At 37.9% G+C, this 25744-nt stretch overlaps 8 protein-coding genes, 1 non-coding gene and 1 pseudogene across 11 annotated transcripts; 6 read left to right on the forward strand and 4 right to left on the reverse strand.

Moving 5' to 3' along the window:
- The first annotated feature begins 1199 nt into the window (after positions 1-1199).
- Positions 1200-1780, forward strand: LOC18012170 (cyclin-dependent protein kinase inhibitor SMR6). The gene has a single exon (XM_006395351.2). The coding sequence runs from the start codon at positions 1331-1333 to the stop codon at positions 1670-1672; it is 342 nt and encodes a 113-aa protein (XP_006395413.1). The 5' UTR covers positions 1200-1330; the 3' UTR covers positions 1673-1780.
- Positions 1781-4786: 3006 nt separating this feature from the next.
- On the forward strand, positions 4787-5914 carry LOC18012179 (probable long-chain-alcohol O-fatty-acyltransferase 5). Its single transcript, XM_006395353.2, has one exon. It carries the CDS (start codon positions 4787-4789, stop codon positions 5840-5842), a length of 1056 nt encoding a protein of 351 aa, XP_006395415.1. The 3' UTR covers positions 5843-5914.
- Positions 5915-5934: 20 nt separating this feature from the next.
- LOC18012178 lies at positions 5935-6553 on the reverse strand (annotated as a pseudogene).
- Positions 6554-7661: 1108 nt separating this feature from the next.
- LOC18012206 (stress-response A/B barrel domain-containing protein UP3) lies at positions 7662-8006 on the reverse strand. Its single transcript, XM_006395354.2, has one exon. It carries the CDS (start codon positions 8004-8006, stop codon positions 7662-7664), a length of 345 nt encoding a protein of 114 aa, XP_006395416.2.
- A 2215-nt stretch (positions 8007-10221) lies between these two features.
- LOC18012207 (serine/threonine-protein kinase D6PKL3) lies at positions 10222-12995 on the forward strand. The gene is made up of 3 exons (XM_006395355.2): positions 10222-10497; positions 10892-11778; positions 11863-12995. The coding sequence occupies exons 2-3, from the start codon at positions 10913-10915 to the stop codon at positions 12746-12748; spliced, it is 1752 nt and encodes a 583-aa protein (XP_006395417.1). The 5' UTR covers positions 10222-10497; positions 10892-10912; the 3' UTR covers positions 12749-12995.
- Positions 12996-13442: 447 nt separating this feature from the next.
- LOC18012208 lies at positions 13443-15841 on the forward strand. Its single transcript, XM_006395356.2, has 5 exons — positions 13443-13863; positions 13949-14025; positions 14377-14682; positions 14782-14865; positions 15297-15841. The coding sequence occupies exons 1-5, from the start codon at positions 13513-13515 to the stop codon at positions 15607-15609; spliced, it is 1131 nt and encodes a 376-aa protein (XP_006395418.1). The 5' UTR covers positions 13443-13512; the 3' UTR covers positions 15610-15841.
- An 852-nt stretch (positions 15842-16693) lies between these two features.
- On the forward strand, positions 16694-19283 carry LOC18012229 (serine/threonine-protein kinase STY13). The gene is made up of 6 exons (XM_006395357.2): positions 16694-17429; positions 17841-17973; positions 18076-18271; positions 18363-18487; positions 18587-18745; positions 18957-19283. The coding sequence occupies exons 1-6, from the start codon at positions 17299-17301 to the stop codon at positions 19281-19283; spliced, it is 1071 nt and encodes a 356-aa protein (XP_006395419.1). The 5' UTR covers positions 16694-17298.
- A 201-nt stretch (positions 19284-19484) lies between these two features.
- TRNAD-GUC lies at positions 19485-19556 on the reverse strand. Its single transcript has one exon. It is a non-coding gene; the product is annotated as a tRNA-Asp (tRNA).
- An 85-nt stretch (positions 19557-19641) lies between these two features.
- On the forward strand, positions 19642-22113 carry LOC18012230 (uncharacterized CRM domain-containing protein At3g25440, chloroplastic). Its single transcript, XM_006395358.2, has 4 exons — positions 19642-19802; positions 20016-20295; positions 20464-20865; positions 21151-22113. The coding sequence occupies exons 1-4, from the start codon at positions 19717-19719 to the stop codon at positions 21997-21999; spliced, it is 1617 nt and encodes a 538-aa protein (XP_006395420.2). The 5' UTR covers positions 19642-19716; the 3' UTR covers positions 22000-22113.
- A 587-nt stretch (positions 22114-22700) lies between these two features.
- On the reverse strand, positions 22701-25167 carry LOC18012379 (beta-1,4-mannosyl-glycoprotein 4-beta-N-acetylglucosaminyltransferase). 3 transcript variants are annotated; one of them, XM_024151800.1, is made up of 3 exons: positions 25032-25167; positions 24791-24860; positions 22701-24255 (listed from the first exon to the last, which is right to left on the reverse strand). In XM_024151800.1, the coding sequence occupies exons 2-3, from the start codon at positions 24851-24853 to the stop codon at positions 23143-23145; spliced, it is 1176 nt and encodes a 391-aa protein (XP_024007568.1). In that variant the 5' UTR covers positions 24854-24860; positions 25032-25167; the 3' UTR covers positions 22701-23142. The 3 variants fall into 3 exon arrangements, with proteins under 3 accessions (XP_024007568.1, XP_006395422.1, XP_024007567.1); XM_006395360.2 differs by having other exon boundaries at positions 22701-24252; positions 24791-25167; XM_024151799.1 differs by having other exon boundaries at positions 24791-25167.
- Positions 25168-25744: the final 577 nt, after the last annotated feature.

The following is a 25744-nucleotide window of genomic DNA, read 5'->3' on the forward strand; positions in this document are numbered from 1 at the left end:
TTTAGGCGGTGTGATCTCTCTTTCACGCGGGAAAACTAATTTTTCCCCAAAAAATCAAAAAATGTTCTTCGTTGACCTCTTAGAGCATCTCATATTATGTTTGGGGATATTAACAATTTTTTATTAATATTTTTAAGTTTGATGAACAGTAATAAACAGTAAGGAAATAATATAAAATAATAAACAATAATTAAAAAATTAACACGCGGCCAATACAATACAGACATGTTACCCATAAACCCCTTCTCTCGATATGTTAACTAAACGACCGTATGTTAAGTTTTGGAGCTATTTTAATATTTTTTAAAGCTTGATCCATATGTAACTGTGCCAACAACCTCCTATAATCCCTCAATGGAGGTGCTCTTATGTTGAGAATATAGAAAGTCCGTAAATTTTATATTTTAAGCCCATTGGTTTTGGGATAAGTCTCTGATATGTTGGCCCATTTGGCTCGGAAATCAGGGCCTAAAATAAATGACGTCATTAGAAAAGTAAAATTTAGCACTGTCAAAAACAAAATTAAAGTGTGTGTATTCATTCAATCAAAACATTTTAAATGATTTCAACAAATAAATAATTGTTATTTTATAATTTGGTTAGTTATGCCACCTCAGTTTTTAGAAGAATTTTTTTAATAATTTTGTATGTAAAAATCACATAATATGCTCTATGAAGAGAAAAATACATACTATAAAAAATAGAGACTACAATTTCGAGACTTATAAGATTGAATATTTATCAAAACTCATATCAATAAAAAATGAGATCTCTTTTTATTTATATATCACCAAAACACGATTTTATTTCATTGCTTATAGAAGTTGATGTGTTATTTTTTTTTGGTGAATATAAGTTGATGCATTATGTTCACAGAGCTTATACAGGTTCACAGTAACTTGCTTATAACTATTGTGAATAAAATAAGGAATTGGGAAGAAAATGGCGGGAAAAAGAGCCGTTAGATCTAATATCCTAAAAATCATGGCGCCAAAACTTAAAAAGATAATGATAGTATACAGAAACTACCCGTAATTTTCCCGGGCTAAAACACATTATTAATTTCCAAATTTACCCTTTACTCTGGTTCACCTAATCTTCCTCTGAAAGCTTCGGTCTCTTTTAATTCCTGAGGAAGCAAGCAGCAAACTTGTCTTTAAAAGCAAGAATCTTTCTCACACTTTCGACTTATTCCTTCTTAGTCTTCGTGTTCTGCTTCTTCCACTTGAAAAAAAGATCTTTTTTACTGGGTTAATTTCAAAACATTATACGAGTCTCTGTCCTTCGTATTCTCCGCAATCTCTAATTAATCGGAATTAGGATAAGAAAGATGGGATTTTTGAAGAAATCTCGAGTCGGTAGAGGATTAGACACCAATGGGAAAAATTGGGCCTTCGCTGAAATATCTATTCGAGCTTCACTGAAGCCTGTGAAGACGAAACTCAAAAAGCCGGAGAGAGAAACAGAAGCTGAAGAAGAACACTACAATGGCAGCGAAGGATACTGCACCACGCCAACGGCGAAAGAAACAAATTCCTCGGAGATATTGAAATGTCCGCCGGCGCCAAGGAAACGCCGACCGGCGTTGAAGTGTCGGGGCAATTTCGTTGTAGAGTATTTTGTGCCTCCTTCAGATTTAGAGACGGTGTTTATACGACGCCCGTTAGTGTAAAACAAGATGTTCTCAAGTATATTGAAAGAGTTGCAAGTTGTCTTTTTTTTAGATTCTCAATTAATAATCATAGATTCATAAATCATATTACTACACAAGAAAAGAAGCTTCGACTATCATCTTAGAATTAATATGTTCTTTATAAAAAAAATACGATTTTTTAATATAATTTGCTCTTGAGAGAGGTTAGAGGATCTTCATCAAAGAACTCCTCTTTAGGGTTCATAACAATTTTATAATACTAAATTTTGGATTACTGAAAAGTTAAGAACATATCATGTTTTTATCTTCCAATAGTGAACCCCATCATAGAATTCTTAAAAAAAAAAAAAAAATTTGAAGCAATGACCCCATTATTTGCGACGATCTCCATTGTTTCTTTGGTCATATTCTTTTATGTCACAACCAAGTAAAAGAAGAGCCTGTAATATATAATATACAGCATTGGTGATAATACCTTGTCGTCACGAGCAATTTCAGCTCAGCAATCATATACGAAACAAAACAAAAATTTCAATCATGTTTTCACAATATCTCCAGAGAAGTTTTACTATCAAACAATCACACTGAATGGTAATAAACTGCATTAGAGTCATTACCGATATTAACATAGTTGTAACCGAGCTTAGAGAGGCCAGTGGTAACCAAAGCAGGAGCTGTTAAAAGCATCAGATTAAAAATAAGTTAAGAAGACAGAAGACAACAGAAGCGAGATTAATCAAGGATTGTAAATACAGATTCCCCTGCAAAAACAGATTTGAACAAGATCAAATCAAGCAAAGCGCAGATACAAGAAATGATAACCAGCAAAACATGACGACGGCGGCTTTTTAATGTCGGTTTTCTCGACATCGACGACGGCGCTTTCGACTGCGACTGTGGTGGTTTGGATTCGCGGCGATGTCTGCTCGATATCTACAGTGTGAAATCTCGACCAGCTTGCGTCGTCGTTTTTTCTGAGAACGCTTCTCAATCCAAACCCCAACGGAAATTTCCTGGCGAATTTGAATCCTTAGAACTTCGATTCCATGGATTCATCATCATAGTCTTCTCTCCACTAATTCTTCTCTTCAGCAATCGCATATACACAATTTCAATCCCAGACAAAAATCAAGAAAAATGGTCGACAAAAATCATCGGCCAAAAACAAAAAATGGTCCAGAAAAAAGATATGAGAGATGGTAAAACAAAAAAGTTATGCCCAATACCCAGGCTACACGTGGCGTATGAACCTGCCTCTTGCAGCCCTTAGTTAAGGATCGGTTCACAGATAATAAAGTTTTTTTCTTTTCTTTTTAATCTAAAACACCTATGATTTCGGGCCCAAAATTGCTAAGAAGTCTGATGAACATGCTCTTATGATTTTCAACAATTTGTTCGCTTTCATAATTTTAGGTTACGCACCAAATTTTATTGTTGTGGATAATGAAAAAGTGTGTTATGTGAGTGAATTTATTCACATAATTTTGTTTTACTTTTGTGTTATTTTCAATAAATTTACTTTTCTTTGACAAAAAAAAAAAGTTGAACTCGTGTAGCACAAGCCTAATAATAATAAAAAAGTAGTCTGTAGTCACAGTTTAATCGATTATATAGAATACAAAGGTCGCGTACTATTAAACAGATATTACATTTTCATTGAAACATAAAGGTAGAGAGGTGCACCATCTCATTGATCATAATTCATAACATACATAAAGGTAGCCAAGGGGGTCTTCGAAGACTCTGCTTATTGATCCATTTATTATGCTTCATACTACAGTATCATTAAATTAACGACAGACTGCACTTAGCTGAATCTCGCTTAGTTATTATGACGCTAAGCCCATCCTTCATCCAAAGAATGAGTCCAGGAAGTGGCTCAATCTTCTGCCCTTTGATGACTTGAATGTCATAGTTTTGTAATATCTCCACAACTACGATCTTCATAAGAATCGTAGCTAGTTGCTTACCAAGGCAGCTTCTGGGGCCGACATTAAACGGTAAGAACTTGAAGGAACTAAGGAAGGATCATGCCTTTAGCCTCTGTTGATATGTGAATATCGACAAGGGGCAAAACAGTATTTTAGATCGGTAAACTTGGTTTTATTAGATCGAATCGAAGGAATACAACTGAGTTCGGTTATTGAGTAAGGAATAACGAACTAAGACTTTATGAAACTAAGAATCTAAAGTGATGAGTTCTCAGTCTCTAAATCTTCTCTGGAATATCTTATGTTCTCTGGTGTCGATTCATCTTCCTTTATATATATCCTCTGGGTCGGTCATCAAGTGCATCTTCAGCGATATGGGACCGAGAGGACTTTCCTTTTCTCTCGGTCCTTTTCCTTTTCTCGTAGTAGTTTCCTTTTTCCATTAGGAAACTTTCCATTCTTGGCCGAACTCGGGGAACTTCTCGGTTCCTTCGAGAAGCTTCTCGCCGACCTCGGCTTAATGGACTGCGTTCGGCCCAAGACTTTACTCGGCCCAGTCTTCCCGGTACATTCCTTCGTGAACCGGGCTTACGTTATGCCGATCTTGGTTTGTACCGGAGAAAACCGGGGTGCGGTTTTCACCTCTTCCTCCATTACCATTCTTGGTAATCCATCTCTCTGGTTTGAATTCAGATCCATCTTCTCCCCATATTACTACTAAAAAGGAAAAAAATTAGTACTATATTTTAATACTCTCTCCGTTTCACAAAGAGTGTCGTTCTGACATTTTTCACACAAATTAAGAAATAAGATAAAAAAGTCTCTTATACTTTTATTAATCTGCAGAAAATGACTTTGGAATTATATTTATAACTAATTTTCTGAATTTATTTTGAGGTTAAATATGGTATTTTATGTCAAAATTTACATTGGAATTCTAAAACGACGTTCTTTTTGAGAAAAAAAATGTCAGAACGACACTCTTTAGGGAGTATAAATCTGCCAATAATACGACTATTAACTGTAAACTAACCAACAACATTATTGATACTCTCTTCTTTCTAATCAATTTAATTCTCACCCACTTTAATTTCCTAACAAAAGACTTAAAAAAAAATCCCATAAAAAAACATAAAAAATCGGCCATATAATAACCTCATTGTTAGCCAAAGACTCAGCAACACAACAAAGAACTGAGAGGATGGAGGAAGAACTCAAGAGCTTGATTATAGCATGGGTTTCACAAATCATGTCCATATCTTATTGTTACTATTTACCACCCAGAATCAAGCCTGGTCTTCCTCGATTCCTCTCTGTATTCCCCATCATTGCTCTGTTTCTTGTTCTTCCTCTGTTTTTCTCCTCGGTGCATTTATCTTTCATCACAGCGTTCTTCCTCACATGGCTCGCCAGTTTCAAACTCATCCTCTTCTCCTTCGATAAGGGTCCTCTAATCCCAATACCCTCAAACCTCTCGCGATTCCTCTGCTTCACTTGCTTCCCCATCAAAGCCCAGCAAAACCCTAAACCTCAGACTCATTTGCCCAAATGGGTTTTCGCCATTAAAGTTGCACTCTTTAGTGTAATATTACATTTGTATGGCTACAGACAAGACCTGCCTCCGCTTCTGCTATTGGCTCTTCAATTTCTGCAACTCTACCTCGAGCTTGAGATCATTTTTACGTTCGTCAAAGTTGTGGCTTCTATCTCTATTGGGTGCGACCTCGAGCCACAGTTTAATAAACCATACTTAGCCACATCACTACAAGACTTTTGGGGTCGTCGGTGGAATGTAATGGTTCCGGAGATTCTCCGGCAAGCCGTTTACAAACCAGTGCGGCAAGTTTCTGAACGCCGAATGAGCTCCGACTGGGCTCTGTTTTCGGGTATTTTGGTGGTATTCATCGTCTCTGGTTTGGTTCACGAACTGCTCTTCTTCTATTTAACTCGTGAGGTTCCCACGTGGGAAGTTACTCTGTTCTTCATGTTACACGGCGTTTGCATTGCGGTGGAATTGGCGGTGAAGAAGAAGACAACAGTGATGCAGCGGTGGCGGTTAAATCCGGTAGCATCGCGGTTACTCACGGTGGGGTTTGTGTTTGTGACTGGTTCTTGGTTGATTACACCTCAGCTTGCAAGGAGCGGCGTGATGGAGAAATACACCAACGAAGCTTTGTTTTTCGTTGATTTCGTTAAACACAAGTTATTTCTTTTGTTTGGATGTTTACGACAAGTGTTTGGAACAGGCGCATTTTAAGAGTGTTATGTTTTAGTTTCAAAAAGAGTTTAAATTTCGGTCCCAGTTGTTCAAGGTTCGCTTCTCAAGTGTTTGTCGATTTATTTTCAAAGTTATATGAAAATCATATAATAGAAAGCTTGATACTTTCTACTTTTGTAATTAAGATGATCGTAGGACCACGAGAGCCTTGGTTTAACGTTTTTATACATAATCGCTTCTCCAACATCGGTAAGAGCCTTAGCAAACTCATTCTCTGGCGTTTCAACGGAGAGAGTTTTGGGATCAGCCCCAATGATAAGAACCATTGTTGTATCGTAAGTTAACCTCCGGAACACATCTTGCAAGTTCACGATCAACCTTTCCTTTGCAAAGTTGTTGAAAATAGGTACAAGCCCGTTTCTGATCGTTTACTTCTCGTTGCATTTACTAGAAATCTTTGAAACCCCTGATGGTTGAGCCTGGCCTGAGCAGCGTTCCTCAGGTTCTTCCATAGCTCTGAGTCTGCGTTGAATCTCTCATATTTGAAAACATAAAAGGCCTCTTCATTTGGTGAAATTCGAGAAGTTTGAGCTCAATATATAGTGAATGTTAGATGGATAAACCGTGGCTAACATGTCTAAACCAGCAAACCAAAGGACCTTTGAATTGAAATGTTAAGTTGGATTTCTCAAGAAGCTCCTCAGTGAAGTCATAGATCCGGTGCAGCACTATGAGCAGACCCGGAAGCATTTAATAAGCCATTTTTGGTCCAACAGTTTATATATACAACGTCTATTACAATTCGTAAAGTCGGTTACACTTGTAACCGTAAACTAATGAGATTCTCAAACCAAGTAATCCCAAGTAACATAACCAGTTTGGTTTGAGCTTGAAATCCTGATTTTCATCACAAGTCATAATATGAATTTTGGTATGGATTTTATGTCAACCACTTCAGCCTTAACAGGGAAGGACATATATTTGGTGTTCCATGCTCTAACCTTCTATTTTGGTATCTTCTTACAAAAATCCAAAATTATGCTATTTTCTTGTTACTTTTACTCTGTTCAAGCATTGATCTAAATGATCCATATTTTAGTTTGGTTCCGGTTTTATAAATTTGGTTGATGTGTCCGCACATAGTTTGTATCATCTCTTTGCCTCGTATTACAGTTTTGTTACGATTTGATAGATTCGGCTGATATGTCCGCGCCAACTTTGTATATTGCCGTCTCGTCTTGGTTTGTCCACCATTACATCACCTAACTCTTAACATTATTTTCTTCAACCTTAATATTTTGAATTGAGGAAAAGAAAGAAAAAAAATGATTTAAAAAAAAATATTTTGAAGTGATCGGACTTCAACCAAACTTCCACAACAGTATGTATATTCATGTTTGATGTTGGAATGGACTCCATAGTGAAGTCTATTAAAGCAATTAGGGCCCATTTGTCACATCAAATTTTAATGGCAAAATTCTTAGAGCATCATTATCGGTAATACCCATATGGGTCTTTTAAAGCATTATTTAATATTATTTTGTGTTTAAAAACTTAAATAAGAAATCTAATGATTTTTGCTCTGTATTGGCAGAAACCCAAATGGATTCATTTTCTCCACGACATATTTTTCTCCACGACAGACTGAAAACTCAAACACTAAATCTCAGCCCATCTCCTTGAACTCTTAAAGATTATTCTTGTATACCAGAAATGCAGCAGATACATAGCAAAAGCAAAACCCTTCTCATAAACAAAGACGATTCATTTCTAAAATCTTCAAAGTAACACAAGAGATTGTAAAAACTGAGACTTTAGACATATTTGCTTCGTCTTCTACAATCTACAATCCAGAAACCTAGCCAGAAGGCACCAAGAACTCAACAACAATGGTGGAATCGAGACAATCACGAACCTTTTCTTTCTGCGAATTCACCAACTTCGTATGAGAATCCACAGATTCCAATTCAGCTAGATCCTTGAAAAACGCAATCAACGCAATCGAGAAACCTTTTGCTTGGGCCGGCGAGAAGTTTTCCCCAACAGTGATCTGACCAATCCCTGGAAATTTTTCGTCAAGCCCTTTGATCAAATCCAGAATCTCCGATTTCGCCTCGTCGGGGATACTCTCTTTCAGTTTAAGGAAAATGATTTTGACGACGGAGCCAGAAGGCGGAAGAAGTTTATTACCTATCACAACCATACTCTTTGATTACACGACCAGAGATGATACAGAGAAGAAGAGATTGATTCCGAAGAAAGCGAGAACAAGAAAATGAATTTGATCGTCGAAGCTTGAAAAAAATTTCTTCTCAATTTCTCAACCCAATCAAGTATTGACAAGTGACAAGAAGAAACGTTTCTTTAAGTTCTCAAATAAAAAACGTTTCTGAAGAAAATTTTTTCATTTGATTATATTTAATCATAAATATTCTTAAAAGACCGGGTTGGATACCGCAATAATGATGGCCTTATATTATCTCATAATTGATTATTCTTTTATTTTTCGTTTATATATTTTTGTTTTGGAATAAAAAGATGTGGTTTTGATTTGATTATAGGCCACGGTGGTTTAATAAAATTAGGGTACTCCCGTACTGCACTCTCCAAGAGTTTGCAAGCGCACTGTAATTTTTTAAATGCGCCGGAAGACGGCTGCTTGAGACAATGAGAGAAGCAGCGCAAGATAATATAATGCGCCGAGGGACGACAAGAGCCGTCGTCCACGTGCTGTTGCCGAGAGTTCACGTGCGTCCATGTGAGGCTTTGGGCTGCACCTCGGTCGCAATTTCCGCTTCCTTCATTATGTTAATCAATTTCTAAAGCCTCACTAATTTACTCATAGGTTTATAACTATTAAAAACTAAAAAAACGTCTTTTTTTGCGTCCTCAAAATAGATATATTTAGTTTATTAATACTTTGTCGATAATAGGTTAGATTTTTTTTTTTTGGAAGGTTAATCATAAGATTCATGATTCATCCACGAAAAAACACAAGTATTGGAATTTAGACAGTTAACATAATTCTAGAAACGAGGAAGAGTCTAATAATGCTATTATAAATTTATCATTAATGGTCGTTCAATGTACCAGCCATCTCCAATTCTTAGGAGGACGTCTCGTGATTTAAAATACTTTAATTAAATCTACCAACAAAATTGCATTGGTGCAATTAATATCTAGTGATTATGATTTCATCTCATTGCATAGATATTAACTGCAAATGGAGTTTTGAAATCAATCAATTTTGAATGTGGATAAGCCTTTGTCACATAGTATATGTTTCGTATTTTATACTGCAGTACAGAAATTATTTGTTTTCTTTTTTGTGTTTTTCTTTTCACGCACAAATTATTAGCTGAGTTTAGTGCGTAGGGCTATCCAACACGTATTGTTATTTGTTGTTCTTAATCTTAATCAATTATAAGCAAAAGTAGTAGCTGAAAAACCATAATCATATCCTAGAAGACGGTATTTTACTGTCCATATCGCGTTATCCCAATATAAAATGCCATTCTAAAACAACTAACTGAAAATGAATTAAGTTTCAACTCGGATGGTTCAACAGTTTCTAAAAAGTAAAATCAAGTAAATACATTTTTGAATATTTCACCGTTAATTTATATCATATACTCCCTCCGTTTTTTATTAGTTGTCGTTTTAGAAAATTTTGTTTGTTTTAAATTAGTTGTCGTTTTCAGTTTTCAATGCAACATTTATTAATTTTTTATTTTTTATAATTATTTTTATTATGCAATTTGTTTTATTATTGGTTGAATTATATTTAAATAGATAATTAATGATGTTTTTATATTGAAAAGCTAATACAATTAATATTTTTTGATCTGTGTTCATAACCTTAAAACGACAACTAAATAAATCCGGAGGGAGTAGTCATTATCGACAACAGATTTGAGCCAGAATATTGTCTCTTGGTTCTTCTAAAGTATTTATGGAGTTTCAATTTTCAAAACGTGAAATCGAGATCACATTCAGCCAATATTTGGATTATTTACTCTCTAACATAGAAAGTAGAAAGTAGAAACAGTAAGAGACATCAGTCGATTTATAAATACTGGCCTTTAGAGTCGTCGAATATGCCCAGAATTAATATGGCCCTACTATTTGTGACCCTGCTATTAAATACAGTACTAATATTCAAACTTTATAGCCTAGAACAAGAATTTTTATACATTACGGGTGTATAATATAATCTACTAAGTAGTGCTTACAAGCGGCTCCCTACTTAATTACAACAATTAGCCTTTTTTCATAAAAGAAAACAAATACAAAAAAAACAAAATATAAAGATTTTAAAAAGCAAGAAACAAGAAACATTGCTTTTGAGGGAACATCGCAAGATCGAGAGTGTAAAAAGTTGCTTAAAACTTTCCCATTAAACGACGAACAGATTTCGATTTTCTTATTAATTTCCTTTCTCTTCTTCATTCACCTGAAGAAAAAAACTTAAAAAAGACCGAGAGAAAGAACAAAAGCAGCAACATTTCTTTAATCGATTTAACCTCTTCGTCTTTCTCTCTCTCTCGGACATTGATCGGATCGGATCTACTATAACCCGTCAAAGAAAAAGAAAAGATTTCCGATCAACGTCAAAAAGCTGGGTTTTTCACTTCACTCTTCCTCTAGTGGGAGATAAGTTTCTTCAAACGAACGACTGATTTGCCTATGATCAGGTGTTAATCTCTTTCCTCCCCTTCTCTGTTTTTTGCAACTTTTCTGGGAATTTCCTTGTTTTTGTTTCGGAAAATTTCGCGGGAAAGACTCAAAAACCTTTTCTTTCTCATCTTTCTTCCTTCTCTCTGCATTTTCTCGGCGGTTACTTGAAATTCATCGTTGATTGAGTTTAAGCAACACCCTAATCATTGAGTATTTAGGTTGATTTAGACGAATCCTGTTATCGTTACCGTAATCTTTGCTGGGTTTCCTTTATCTGAATATAAAAATCGATTTTTTTTTCCTTTCACTTTTTCGCTTTCTTTCCTCGGTTTTGAAGTTTAAACATCGTATCGCCATTAACAGAGAGAGAGAAACTAAAAGCCACTTTGTTTGAAAAAACCCTTCTTTCAGGAATTGCGTCGAACACCTTCAATGGATTCCTCAATCGATAGCGTTGGTTCGTCGTCCAGAACAAGAAACACTCCAGCTAAATCCAAATGTTCCGTTGCATCGTTTTCGATCGATTCCAGAAACGGAGGAGGCACCAAGAAATCGGAACCGCCATTGAAGACGTCGTCAATACAAGAAACTTCCCCTGAAGTTTTAGAAAGTTATGAATCCTCTGTTTCAGCTGAACCTCAAACACCAATCTCGATTATACGGATGAAGAAACAATCGGAGCCGAGGTTTTACCCTAGCCCAACGAACACGTTCTACACAGCACCACTCTACACAGAAGCCAAACAAAGCTTCACGAACACAGAACTCAGCGAGTGCGCAAGCACAATCGGCGTAGGCGGAATCGATCTAGAGAAGATGGGTATATTGACATACAGAGGAAGCACGGGGAGTGATGTAAGCGACGAGAGCAGCTCGAGCGGTTTGAGCAACGCAGGTTACAAGCCGCACAGGGCTAATAACGACAAGCGTTGGGTCGCGATTCAGGAGGTTCGATCTCGGGTCGGGTCGTCTCTGGAGGCTAAAGATTTCAAGCTGATGAGACGGCTAGGAGGAGGTGACATCGGGACTGTTTACTTAGCGGAGCTTATCGGAACAGGAGCGAGTTTCGCCGTGAAAGTTATGGAGAAAGCAGCGATTGCAGCGAGGAAGAAGCTTGTTAGGGCTCAAACGGAGAGAGAGATACTCCAATCGCTAGACCATCCTTTCTTGCCTACACTCTACTCGCATTTCGAAACAGAGAATCATTCCTGTCTTGTTATGGAGTTTTGTCCCGGTGGTGATTTGCATTCTCTCCGGCAAAGACAGCCCGGAAAATACTTCCCTGAGCACGCTGCTAGGTAAAGAACTCAAAGAGATAACCGGTTTTGCGGTTTAATATTTCGTTATCGCTGAAAGTTGTGATTTTTATGTTTTCTTTGCAGATTTTACGTTGCTGAAGTTCTTCTAGCTATGGAGTATCTACACATGCTTGGGATCATATACAGAGACCTCAAGCCTGAGAATGTTTTAGTCCGTGAAGATGGACACATAATGCTATCAGATTTTGACCTTTCCCTGAGATGTGCGGTTTCTCCAACGCTAGTCCGATTCGCAGCAACCACGGCGCTCGAGTCCAAAAGCTCAAGCTACTGCATCCAGCCGGCTTGCGTAGACCAACCGAGCTGCGTTATTCAGCCAGATTGCATCCAGCCAGTGTGTTTCACTCCTCGGTTCATGTCTAGAAGCAAGAACAAGAAGAGACCGAACGACACGACACGCCAAGTCAGACCACTCCCGGAGCTGATCGCTGAGCCAACTGGCGCACGGTCCATGTCGTTTGTCGGGACACACGAGTACTTAGCGCCGGAGATAATCAAAGGAGAAGGGCATGGAAGCGCGGTTGATTGGTGGACTTTCGGGATTTTCCTTTACGAGCTTCTGTTTGGAAGAACTCCTTTCAAAGGAGATGTAAACAGAACGACGCTGTTCAATGTAGTTGGCCAGCCTTTGAGGTTTCCTGAGCACCCGAGTGTGAGCTTTGCGGCTAGAGACTTGATCAGAGGATTGCTGGTGAAAGAGCCTCAGCATCGGTTGGCTTATAGAAGAGGAGCCACTGAGATTAAGCAGCATCCGTTTTTCCAGAGCGTGAACTGGGCTTTGATCAGATGCACCAGCCCACCTCAGATTCCACAGCCGGTGAAAGTCATGGATCAAGCTAATAGTCTTCGTCATGGTCATAGTCAAGGAGGTGGTCATGGTGGTCATGATAAGCCGCCTACTGTGGATGTGAAGCCTTCTGGTAATTATTTGGAAATTGATTTCTTCTGATTTGTTCTCCATTTTTGGTTGCTACTTATTCGCTTGATCTCACAGCGTATTAGTCAATTGTATGATGTTTTTTTTTCTTTGGGGTTTGTCTAGATTCTGTGCTCTGATGTGTCTTACCAAATGATTTGACTGTCGTTGTTCTTCACATTATGGTGAGGTTGTACCTAGTCTTCCATTACATATATTCAAAAACAAGCTTCTTTTAAAGCAACTATGGAAATGTAAATTTAACCATCAATGGTCTTTGTTTTTCGTTCACAATAATAGATCAATGTTCCTCTTTTATTATAGATAGCTGAAAAGTGACGAATGGCCCCTATTTAGTATTTGTTCTGAAAGGAATCTTAAAACACACAGAAGGAAGATTTGTTAGCTAATGTCAATTTCTTTTAAAAAAACACATGTAATGGATTTTGAGAGTCGGACAATTATGCAGCTTTCAAAAATGTAATTAATACGTGTGGTTTTTCCTAAATAGTATAATTTGATCAAAACTTAAAATAATCAAAAGAATCCTGGTTTAACTAAAGTAACCGTCAGTCACCGATGCAGTTTGACGGACGAGTAAAATGGTATATGGTTAGCAAAGAAAATGACGAATCTCTCGGTGAGCTGGGGTTGGTAGGAGGCTTTAGATCACCAACCAGTCACTTTAATCCAGGCCCAATTTGCGTGGGTATGGGAGCGACGGTTGTTCAGTTCAGATGCACAAATTTTAGAGAAAATGTTATAAAGTAAACGAAACTTTCTTTTTTCGAAAATTAATGATAACGAAATTAACACCTTCATTTCGATCGCTTCGCTTGTTCAACTCTCTCTCTTCAATCTGCTTCTGCGAAACCCTAGAGTTTGTAGGGAAGAAGAATACGTGGTACTCTTCAATGGCGGAAGTAGAGAACAATGAAGCCGTGACGGTCTCGGAAGACGAGGTCTATGGGTTTAAACGGAAGGAGATGTACAGTGGTACCCTCGCTGGTTCCGTTGGTTCGTACGGTCGCCATGTTTTCCTTTGCTACCAGAGTCACGAGACCTGGATTCCTCGTGTCGAAGCTCAAGGTCTTCCGCAGCGTTTCGCTGAGTCGTTCAGGGATCGCAAAGCTGATTTCGCTGTTGAGGTATAACAAAATAACGTTTAGATTTGGCGCTCTGGTGTGAACAATCGTTTGTAGGTACTGAATGTTGAGCGTTCTTGTGTTGTAGACGAGGCTTACGGTGTGCGGTGGTGGAGATGATTTGGATGGAGATGTGCTGATTTTCCCGGATATGATCAGATACAAGTGAGTTTCGAGTTTCAGCTAGTTCTACGTTTTAGGGAAATATTTGGCTTGGACTTGCCTTCCTTGTTTCGAATTCGTGCTTGGTAGCTCGATTTCTAGGGACAGTTACAGCTGATTGATTTCGAAATTGTAGATACTCCGATTTTACGTTTTTCAGCTATAGAGATGATGGTGTTAAACTCGAGATTTGGATCTGAAAAGCCGGTTTCCGATTATTCTGTTGATATATGCTTATGTTACTCTGTTAATGGCCACTCGTTAGTCGTTCCAGGGCTGGTTGTTCTGAATTTTTGAGCCATTTTTGGAGATCTTATCCTTGTACACTTTCTCTTCTTGTTGCTATTACCATAGGGCGCTTAAGGACACAGATGTAGATGCTTTTGTGGAAGATGTGCTTGTGAAAGGAAAACCATGGACCTCTGGGATCCAGGAAGAGTTATCAGGTTCCTTTGTATTTGTGTGTGCTCATGGTAGCCGGGACAAGAGATGTGGTGTTTGTGGACCAGCTCTGATGGAGAAGTTCGAGGAGGAGATAAAGTCGCGTGGACTTTCAAATCAAATTTTCGTTAAGCCATGTTCTCATATTGGTGGCCACAAGTATGCTGGAAATCTGATTATCTTCAGCCCTGATTCAGCTGGAAATATTTCTGGCCACTGGTAAGAAAATGTCAAATCCAACTAGTATCATTCTCATTCAGAAAAGATATTGAACTGTAATATCTTATGCACCATCAAACGATCTTGCTATTTATGCAGGTATGGCTATGTGACTCCTGATGACGTGCCTGCGATGCTTGATCAGCATATTGCAAAAGGAGAAATCATACAAAACCTTTCCAGGTATGTTTTTTCCTGCTTCTTGTTTTCTAGCTTGTTGCAGATATGTCTCTGTTAAAACAGCTTTACATTTCTTCGTGTGTAGTAATACCAAACATCCATTGCTTGTAAACTTTGCACTAGATGTATACCCTCGTGTTGGAACCGAAACTGTTTTTTTAACATACAAAAACTTTTATTTGCTAATGAATTTTGCAAGTTCGTATTATTTTCTAATTAGCATTGTACTGCAAATGTAATTGCTAGAAATAACATAATTAAGTTTCTGTGTGGAGACAGCAAATGGTAAGATGTAATGTGTACTTTGGCTGAGGTTTTTGCTTGCTGAACTAGGAAACTCATAACACTTACTCACTCAGTTTACACATTGCCAAGGACCTTTCGAGTACGTTTTCAAATAGCGACATAGTTTACCCAGATAATTTCTGTTTCAGGGGGCCGATGAGACTAAGAACCGATGGTGAGGAAGCTAAGAAAGAGGAAGAGCATAAAATTCCAAACGGAAACAGCGTAGTGGAACGCGAACCTGAGGAGAAGAAGGGATTCACAGGAGGTTGCTGCCAAGGTGCAAACGGTGTTTCATGTTGCCAGGAGCAAACTCCAGAGCCAGTCAAGAAAGAAGGATCCGTGAAGCTAAACTGGTTCAGATCGATGATTGAGAAAGAAGAGCTTCTCTTGGGAGCTGCTGCGGTTGGGGCTGTCGCAACCATAGCCGTGGCTTATAGCATTTACAGGAGGTCAGGTTGAGAAATCGCCCCCCTCTTTATATCTCTCAAGAAGAATTTACACAAGAAAGTATAAAACTTTATTTTTGGTAGCTTATATTATAGCAGTAAAAGAAACGAAAAAATATGGAGGTAATGATATATTGGAACCACGCAACCATCATTTGGTATGCTGGGTAATATCGGTTTGGTAATGCAGGAATGTGATATATTCTCTGCCTTTGAATAAATATATAAAGCCTTTTCCTCGGAATTCAGTCTGTTGGTTATCTTCTATTGGATATTCTAGCTATACGTTAGACACTTAGACCTCGATATATAGTTTGATGATAAATTATATCAAAGCTAACAAGGCTTATACCGGCTTATGCAGTGAGAAAATCAAAAAGACAAAAATACGAAAAATGGGCTGCGAATATATTCTGATTTATGTGCCTACCTAACCAAACCTAACATTTTTACAAATATATATATATATATATATATATATATATATCTGAACTTTAAATCTATTAATTTTTGTCAGTGTGTCATCATCTTGATTCAAATCTGATAATGTATCTAAATACACATTATCAACCGAATTTTCAGCATTTCATGAACGACAAAAAAATGAAATGAAAATTGAAACTAATCAAACCAAGAAAAACTGAAAAGTACACAAGGACGGTCGTAAGTAAATGGGTCCCGCCTATCTCATTCTTTTCGTTTGTTACCTCACCGACGAGATTTTCTACTGACACTTTTCAGTTTTAGTTTTTTTTTTCAATGGTATTAGTCGAGGAACATTGAGTTTGTTGGATATCATTACCAAATTCCTTCAGTACATTATTATTTTTGATGAATACCCTCAATGCATAATACGAAGTTCGTTCAGTACATTTTTACAGTCACATATGTTCTGAATCAAATGTATTTCTTTTCGTATGTTTTGGTTAATATAAGTTTTATTTTTGCCGTACAGAAACTTAAAGAAGAAAAAAAAACCAAAAACTAAAAAAGAGTGAAAAGGACTCGTGGGTGTGCTTCCGCGTCTGTAAGTGTTGTCTTGGAGAGAGAGAGGCGGAGAGACTTCTTGTCACCTCACTGACGCCTACGCGGAAAAAGCAAACAACTTTCGATTTCTTTAATCCTTTTTTTGGTTCTGAATAGCCAAAAAACCCCTTAAAAAAAAGAAACTTTTAATTTCAACAAAATCTTTAACCAAACGAACAAGAATCATCAAATTTTGACCATTTCTCCATCCTTGGGTGTATTTTTCCTCCTTCAGTTCCAGTGTCAACTTCAGTTCCTCCATACTTCTTCTCCTCTCTCTTTCTCCTTTTCACATCTCTATCGCTCTCTCAAATTCCCACCTTTTCCTTGCTGCTTGTTTTTTGTTTATTTACTTTTATTACAGAGACCAAAACGATTAGTTTCTTTTATGTAGTTGACGAGTTTTGGAATTGATTGTCGTGTTCTTCTTCTGGGTTTCTTTATTCTGTGTCCTTTATTTATGGGATTCCTTGATTTTGCTTTATATTCTCCAAAAAGCATCGGATTGTATTGTTCCAATTCCAATTTCGAAATTCTACTCAACCCGTAATGATTAATCAATCAAAAGCCAAAAGGGCCCAGCTTTGATAAATCTCTTTGATTAGGGTTTCTTCTCAGCAACAATATATCTCGAAGTTTTGGTTTTTTTTTTTGGTCTTGTGTTGTTTTGTGGAAAATGGGATCCGCAAGTGGGTTTTACCCAAACGAAGAGTTCGAATTGGATCCTAAATGGCTCGTTGATCCTCGTCATCTCTATGTTGGTCCCAAGATCGGTGAAGGTGCTCATGCCAAAGTTTATGAGGGAAAGTAAGCTTTGACTTCAACAAATCTACTCAACTTTATGATCCGAAATGATAAAAGAAAGACAAAACTGTCTCTTTTAATCAACAATCATTGGTTAAAACAGAGGTTTTTCAGAACTTTGTTTCGGGTTTTAGAAGTCATGAACCTTTTAGGGAAGGAGATTTAGTCTCTGCATATCTGTTATTCAGTTTGGATGGTTAAGTTAAAGGATCAAATATATGTTTCTGCTTAATTTTCTCTGAATCAAACAGTTATTAGGCTTCTTGGTTTAATCTTTCTACTATATAAATGTTATGACTAGTGCTCCTTTGTGTTAATCATGGGTGGGTAGGTTCTCTGAAGATGCTTTCTTCCGAGTCAGTTTAAAAGATTGAGAAGTGTTTGGTTGATTGACAATGTCTTTTGTTTGCTTAGGTATAGAAACCAAACAGTGGCAATTAAGATTATAAAAAGAGGAGAATCACCCGAAGAGATTTCCAAAAGAGATAACCGGTTTGCAAGAGAGATCGCTATGTTGTCCAAAGTCCAGCACAAGAATTTGGTCAAGGTTTCGCCTTTTTCTTCTACTGCAACTCTCTGTTCATTTGGCTAACCGAGTATTTGGATGATAACAAAAAAAAAACCGTTTGAAAATCGATTTTATATATAGTTCATCGGAGCGTGCAAAGAACCCATGATGGTTATAGTTACAGAGCTTCTACTAGGCGGTACATTGCGTAAATATCTAGTGAGCTTGCGGCCAAAGCGTTTAGATATACGTTTGGCTGTAGCGTTTGCTCTTGACATTGCTCGCGCCATGGAATGTTTGCATTCCCACGGAATCATTCACCGCGATCTCAAACCAGGTAAATGGAGAAAATTAATCTAGGAAAATCAAACCGCAACTTCTGATCATATACAATGTGGAAAGCTTATAAATCTTATATGCGTTTGCAGAGAACTTGATCTTATCCGCAGATCATAAGACCGTAAAACTCGCTGATTTCGGTTTAGCTAGAGAAGAATCATTAACAGAAATGATGACCGCAGAGACTGGTACATACCGATGGATGGCCCCTGAGGTAACTATTTTAAAACTAAACCCGCAAAAGAAATAAAAAAAAAGTCCGGTTTTTTGCGTTTTGTCTTGATGAGAGATCTCGTTGAATGTATGTGAACAGCTTTACAGTACGGTAACGTTAAGGCATGGAGAGAAGAAACATTATAACCATAAAGTAGATGCTTACAGCTTCGCCATTGTCTTGTGGGAACTCATTCTCAACAAGTTACCCTTTGAAGGCATGTCGAATCTTCAAGCAGCTTATGCCGCTGCTTTCAAGGTAAATAGCTTAGCTTGAACGCTCTTGAATCTCTGCTACGGTTGGTGTCTCTGCATTTGATCTTTGCTTACTTGAGAGATCCTTGTAATCTTGTGGTACTTTGAATCCTTTCTTGGATAAGAATTTGATTCAAGAGCGACGATGAGTTCAAAGGCTCTGAAACTAACAAGCATTGTGACTAATATTTGTTTTTTCTTTGTCTTTGCGATAGAACTTGAGGCCGAGTGCAGAAGATTTACCAGGGGATTTAGGGATGATTGTTACTTCGTGCTGGAAAGAAGATCCAAACGAACGGCCAAATTTCACGGAGATAATTCATATGCTCCTCCGTTACCTCTCCACTGTTTCGCCGCCACAGATCGTTCCTCCTCCGGTTAGACGGGTTTTCTCGTCGGAAAATGTAGTCTTGTCACCAGAATCTCCAGGAACTTGTTCTCTGATGGCTATCGGAGACAAAGATGGTTCTGGTCAGACCGTTAACACTGCTGATTCGTCAGAGAAACAAAGGAAAGGAAGCTTCTTCTTCTGCTGCTCATAGTTGATGGATTTACATACTTCGGTTGTAATTTGTAAAGGAAACTGAAAGAAAGATATGTAATAATGTCTTTATCATTGTTCTATGAATGAGATTTAGCTCAGAATCTTATATCACAAGAACGAGAAAATTTATTGTTGTGACTTTGTGTGTTGATGATATTCATATTACATCAAAACCCGGGGATCCAAAATGGAAAAAATACGCCGTTGCCGGGGATCGAACCCGGGTCACCCGCGTGACAGGCGGGAATACTTACCACTATACTACAACGACTCTGTTGCTCAAAACAAAGAAAAAATATTTATAATTCATCCTTTTAAAGATCGTCTTCTTCTAAAACCCTGAAACCCCCTTACGGGGACCTTACAGTTTCTCTCTCCTTTGTTCGATATTTTTGCCAGTTTCTCCTTCTGCTTCACTGGCATAAGGCCAAATGTTCGCTACGAGGAGTCTCTCGAGACATTGCTCGAGAACTTGTAAATGGTCCTTATCGCCCCTCCTTCAATCCGATTCCTGCAGGTAATTTCAGATTCCAAACTCTACCCCATTTCCCACCACTGATCCTTTTTTCTGTATTTAAATTGAGATTTACTGAATACCCAGTTTCGATTAAATCCCCCAAAGTTTATAGCTTTTGTTTGCTATCGTTCCTTGGAATTTATTATCTGAGGTTTGGAGCAATCGTGAAGATTAGTCCTCTTGCTTATGTTTTTGCCGATTTCGTTATTGAAGGAATCTGGTTTTGTCATCGGATCCGGTTACAAGCAATGTGATGCTGCAGCCTGGTAGCTCTATTGAAGGCAATTCCAATTCATTTCTGCCTTTGATGCATCAAGTCTTCAAAGGATGGTCTCGACCTATGTCAACATCGAGAGGAAGGAGTATGAGAAGCAAAGTGGAGAGTAGAATGCGTAAAGAGTCTGGTAAGACTTTAAGAGAGATTAGGAGAGCTAAAAAGTTGAAGAAGAAACTCATGACTGATGAAGAAAGGCTCATTTACAATCTCAAAAGGGTATGTATATATATGCTTCATAAATCATATTTTGTTAAGATTAAGACTTTGTGTGAGGCTTATTGTGAAAAAGTATCGTTAGGTTAAAGCGTCGGTTGTATAAGATAGTTGAATTTTTGTAGAGAGAGTTGCATTGTTGAGGTCTCTCTTTTCTTATTCTTGTTGCAGGCGAAGAAGAAAGTTGCGCTTCTGTTGCAAAAGCTCAAGAAGTACGATCTTCCTGAGCTGCCATCTCCGGTGCATGATCCCGAGCTTTTCACACCGGAGCAGATCCAAGCGTTCAAGAAAATCGGTTTCAAGAATAAAAACTACGTCCCTGTAGGTGTTCGTGGAGTCTTTGGAGGAGTGGTCCAAAATATGCATATGCACTGGAAGTTTCACGAGACGGTGCAAGTTTGCTGCGATAACTTTCCAAAGGAAAAGATAAAAGAGATGGCGACCATGATAGCGAGACTGAGCGGTGGGGTAGTCATAAATATACATAACGTGAAAACTATTATTATGTTCCGTGGTAGAAACTACCGGCAGCCCAAGAACCTAATCCCTGTCAATACCCTCACAAAACGAAAGGTAAAGCAGTTTAACTCTTCGATATAAAGTATCATTTTCTTGATTCTTCCTTCAAAATTGAGCCCCCTTTTTTGTTAAAGAATGATACTTTAGTTGATATCAGTATTAGGAATTAGACTATGGTTGCTCTAGACTATCCAGATTAGGATAACATTTCTTAACGACATGCTCAAAGCCCAAAAATTTGGGTCAGACAGGTGTTTGATTTAAGAATCACTGAAGTGTGGCTTGCTCTAACAATCGTTTTGTACTGGTATCGTATGAACAAGTATCTATGTTTTGCAGGCTTTATTTAAAGCGAGATTTGAACAAGCGCTTGAATCTCAGAAGCTGAACATAAAGAAAACAGAACAGCAGCTACGGCGAATGGGTGTTAACCCTGAAGATCCGGTTGCCATGGCTAGTATCCAGAGAGTGGCCTCAACGTTCTTCAATGCAATCGACAAAAAAGAAGGAAGTCCATATGTATTTCATGGAGATAAACAATCAGAACGAGGGACTAGCATTGTAAATACAGAAGAATCAGAACCGGCTGATGAAGATAGTGACCAGGAGGAGCTAGACAAGTTCATAGCTGAGATAGAAGAGGCAGCAGACAAGGAGTGGGAGGAAGAGGAAGCTGCGGAGCAAGAAGAGTCTGGTAGAATAAGGTATTGGAACCGAGAAGAGTTTGCAGGAAGAAGCAGAGGACCTGACATGCGTAGTTATGGAGACTCAAGTCATGGCTTTAGACGAAACGAAAGGGACACACATAGGCAGAGGAGATCCAACGATAGTGATGACAGTGATCAATTGGATTCTGAGGATGATGAAATTCCAAAGAGATTTGATAGAGCTAGATCAAATACAAGAATGCAGGGAGAGAGTTTTAAGAGAAGAGGCCTTGATCCTCGACCTCGAGCAAGGAGTGATGATGATGTGTTGAGTGACCTTGATAACACAATGTGGGATTCAGAAGATGAAAAAGTTGCACCGGCTAATTATATTTCGAGCAGCGATGAGGACGAAGATGAAAACAGGACAGTATCGGCATCCAAAGAACCGAGATTCAGGAACAATAGTTCAAGAGGTCGTATCAACAATTCGAAGACGAAGAGTGGAAAACAGAGGGATGAGGATTGGGACAGTGATTAGAAATGAAGAACATGAGATCTCAGAGTTTCTGATATTTTCATTTGTTATCACTGGTTTCTGATTATTAAAATGTTAAAACTCTTGTCTGAGTATTGAAAGCTCGTATTTTTGTTAGCTTCGGTTTGCAATGATTCAGTGGATGACGAAGAACATGATATGCCAAAGCTCTGTTCACTGCGATTGTAATTCCATTTCTGGTTTTGCAGTGGCAAATTAAGATGATTTGTATGCAAAGAAAAAAGACAGTTATGTTTGTGTGTGTTAATTTCTCCTAATTGCTTAACGAATTCGTAAAAGTCGACTTTTGAGATCAGCTTTAACACAGTATACGTATTCCAGAAGGTTACCTCCTCTTTGAAGTCAAAAGAGAATCTGTTCAAAGCAGTTTCATGGATAACGGAGACACATGGCAGATAATTCTTTCTGAAGAAGATAAACATTTTTCACTTGAACGCAAAGGCTTGCTTTTGCTTCTTGATTCATTGCTAAGTTGGCATCCAAAAGTAATTCATCAGCATCTTCTCAGAAATTGCTTCGCCCCCAAAATACCCTTGAAGAAAGATAGAACAATCCAGAATCTCACGACAACAACAACAACAAAGCTTAAACTTTAAAACGAACAAAAAGTTTCAGACTAGGCATAAAAGCAAGAGGCTGATGAGCAGCCAGAATTCAGATCAGAGAAAAGAATGCTTAATAGATAGATGGAAAATGAATAAGAATGAAGTAAATAACCGATATAACCAGAACAAAAAAGCCTTGAAGAAAATGTTATATAAACAAATGGATCCTGAAACATCTATACTACTCAATCAGTCCTTAGGCAGCTTCATTTCCTTCCCATTGTTGAAAAAACCTGGGAAGTGCTGTGCAGCTCTAACTCAAAGTAAGCTCCTTTTTTCTCACATACCCTCCTGTATCAAAAGAAACTGATGGAAAAAAATTCTCAGAGCTAAGCAACTGAATCCAGCATTTGGGTTATATACGCTTCCTGACTAAGTATCAAAACCAATCATGACGTTTTTTTTTTCTTTAATTTCTCCTCTCTGGGTCAAAAGATTGCGCCTTTTATCTCAAGAATGATCCGAATAAGTGGCCCTGAAGCTTGACCAAGTCTATACAAGAACACCTTCGATGTGTTCATCATATAAACCCTGTCTGTTTTTCTCTTACGCAATTACCGGGTAACAAGTATTTGTACTGCTCGGCGTTATCCAGCAGGTACGAAGGAAGATGAACAGCTGAAAAAGACCGAGGTACAGGTCCCATTTTGCCAATAATCTCCTTGAATGTGTACTCTTCAGGCAACATATCAAACAAGTTAGTTCCTTTGCAGATAACATCTTGAATCCTCCTCGGATTCAGGTAATGAGAGAACCTGACACGATCCGAGTGACTGTAAGCTTTCATCTTGAACACAAACTCGCTTATGTAACGGAAGCAGAAGCTGCAATGCCACCCTGAATCAGACAGCACAACATTGCTCTGACGGTAATGAGCATACCGAGTCTTCCCTGGCCTGTACCGGTGTACAGACGCTCTCCAGCTCTTGCTATCGACATAGTATTCGAAAGAGTACAAGTAGTTCTTGAGCTGAAGGTGAAGAACCGGAGGGATATCATCACACCATCTCAAAAGGTTGATCGTGTGAGCACTCGGGATCTCATCAACATCAGACATTATCAGCAGATCATCCTCTTCAATGCCAGCTATCCTAAGAAGCTGATCCAACGCAACACGCTGATACGCTTCTTCAACAAACGGATTCTCTCCTTTCCTAAACCGTCCTCCGATCGTCCCGTAAGTTAGCCGCGGCTCCACGAAGCTGAACTTATCCTTGTTGCTCTTGAAGACCAACGGTTTAGGCAAACCAGTGAACGTTGAGTTGGACTCAAGAAGCACGAATTGTGTCACGTAAGGATAAAGCTCCTTCCAACGAATTGTTAAGAGATCCTTCTCGTTACTGAACAGAACCGCGTCGAAGACACGTCTAGGAGATTCTCTGATTCCCCAACCGTGAAGACTGCAGAGAGACTCCATTGTTATGTTCTCGGTGTAGTAATGAGGAATGGTCTGAAACGGTTTTGGAGGCGATTCCCAGAGGGGTCTGAAGAAATAAGTGAACTTTTGGCCGTGTAGATAGATTGCAAAGATAACAAATGGCATCACAATAAAGAGTAATAAGTATGTTCTAAGGTCGAAACCTTGAAGAACACATTTAAGCCTTGAGATTGTTGCAGCTGCTTTTGATCCCTGCTGCACAAAAAAATAAACAAACAAACCAATTGATAAGATGAAACAAAATGAAACTCCAGAACAATTAACCTCAGGAAAGACGAAACAATTTGACGATTTTTGAAAATCATACTTTATAGCATTGTAGGAAAAATTCAAAGATCTTTTCAAGCAACAGAAACAATCTGGCCAATTAAAAAAAAAAGTCTCTTTTCCTTCAAAAAAAGAAGAGTTTTCACAAACTATTATCAGGTATTCGATAAAATTGATATAAACAAATTATATGAGTATTTCAATTTTCAAGCTTTGGAGAAAACTTGAAACATTAGAACTGTCAATTTTAACACCGATAAAAAGGGGCTCTCGCCATTAAATTCTTCGAGAGAGTTAGAAAATCGGAACTTTGAATTTTCACAGTGCATGGGAAATTCCTTGAAAACGAAATTTTACGGAAGTCATCGAACAGGAACAGCACGAAGGATAAAAAGACAAACTTGGAATAGAGAATTGATGAAATTTCGAGTGTCTAAGAAAAACAAAAACATGAGAAACAAACCTGTCCACAAACATCTTCGCAGATATCATCTGTCTTCTTCGAACTGTAATATCCATCGGACATGATTTGACTGCGAGAACAACAGAGGATTCGTCTTAATGTTTTACGCCTGGAAATCGTTTAATCCCCCCAAATTATATAGTACCCAGAGATTAAAAAAAATCAACAAACCAAAAGAAAAAACCAGAAACGGAAATATAGGAGGAAATTTCAAACTCCCCGAAAAACCTAAATCACCTACTTTCTTTTCCAAATCCAAATAGGTGAAGGAAAAGTTAATTCGATTGAATTTGCAGAGCCTTTTAAGGAATGGAATCTCGTAATCCAAAGAGACAAAAGGGCAATAAATATGCACTAGATTTTCTTTTTAATTTTCTCCACCGTAAAAAAAAAGAACAACAAAAAAATTAAGATTTATTTCAATTGGAAAAATATTCGGAGTTTTAAAGGTCTCGAGTCTTTCGACATTTTGAAGAAACAGACCGGTTTCAGGATTTCAGCGTAACAGATTTTTTAAAAACGCGTTTAAAACCGTTGGATTAATCTGGATTAAGTAAGAATCCTACGGTTGAAGTTAGTTTGACGCGTGGGGTTACATTAAAATCGACGATTTGTGTTCTCTTTGTGCTGATATGTGAATATTAACGTCAAGTGCCAGCAAATCATTAGTGACGAGAAGCAGTTTCTCTCAATTTTTTTTTCTTTCTTTTTAACGATATTACACTCAATCCATACATTTTTTTATCATTATTATGTTGAAAGTTGAAACCAGTCGGTCTGCAACATTTCCATAAAATGTAGTATATTGTTATTGTCTAAATGCAGTGTTTTTTAATTTCGTAAAAATAAAAACAGTCATGTTCAAGCTGCTTAAATTAACCAGAACTTTGATTATTTTATGTTGCATAAATAAATTCACCCATTGAATATGTATAAATATTTTATGAGGTCGTT

Source organism: Eutrema salsugineum, unplaced genomic scaffold (assembly GCF_000478725.1).
Source record: "Eutrema salsugineum unplaced genomic scaffold, Eutsalg1_0 scaffold_6, whole genome shotgun sequence".
Classification (NCBI taxonomy): Eukaryota; Viridiplantae; Streptophyta; class Magnoliopsida; order Brassicales; family Brassicaceae; genus Eutrema; species Eutrema salsugineum.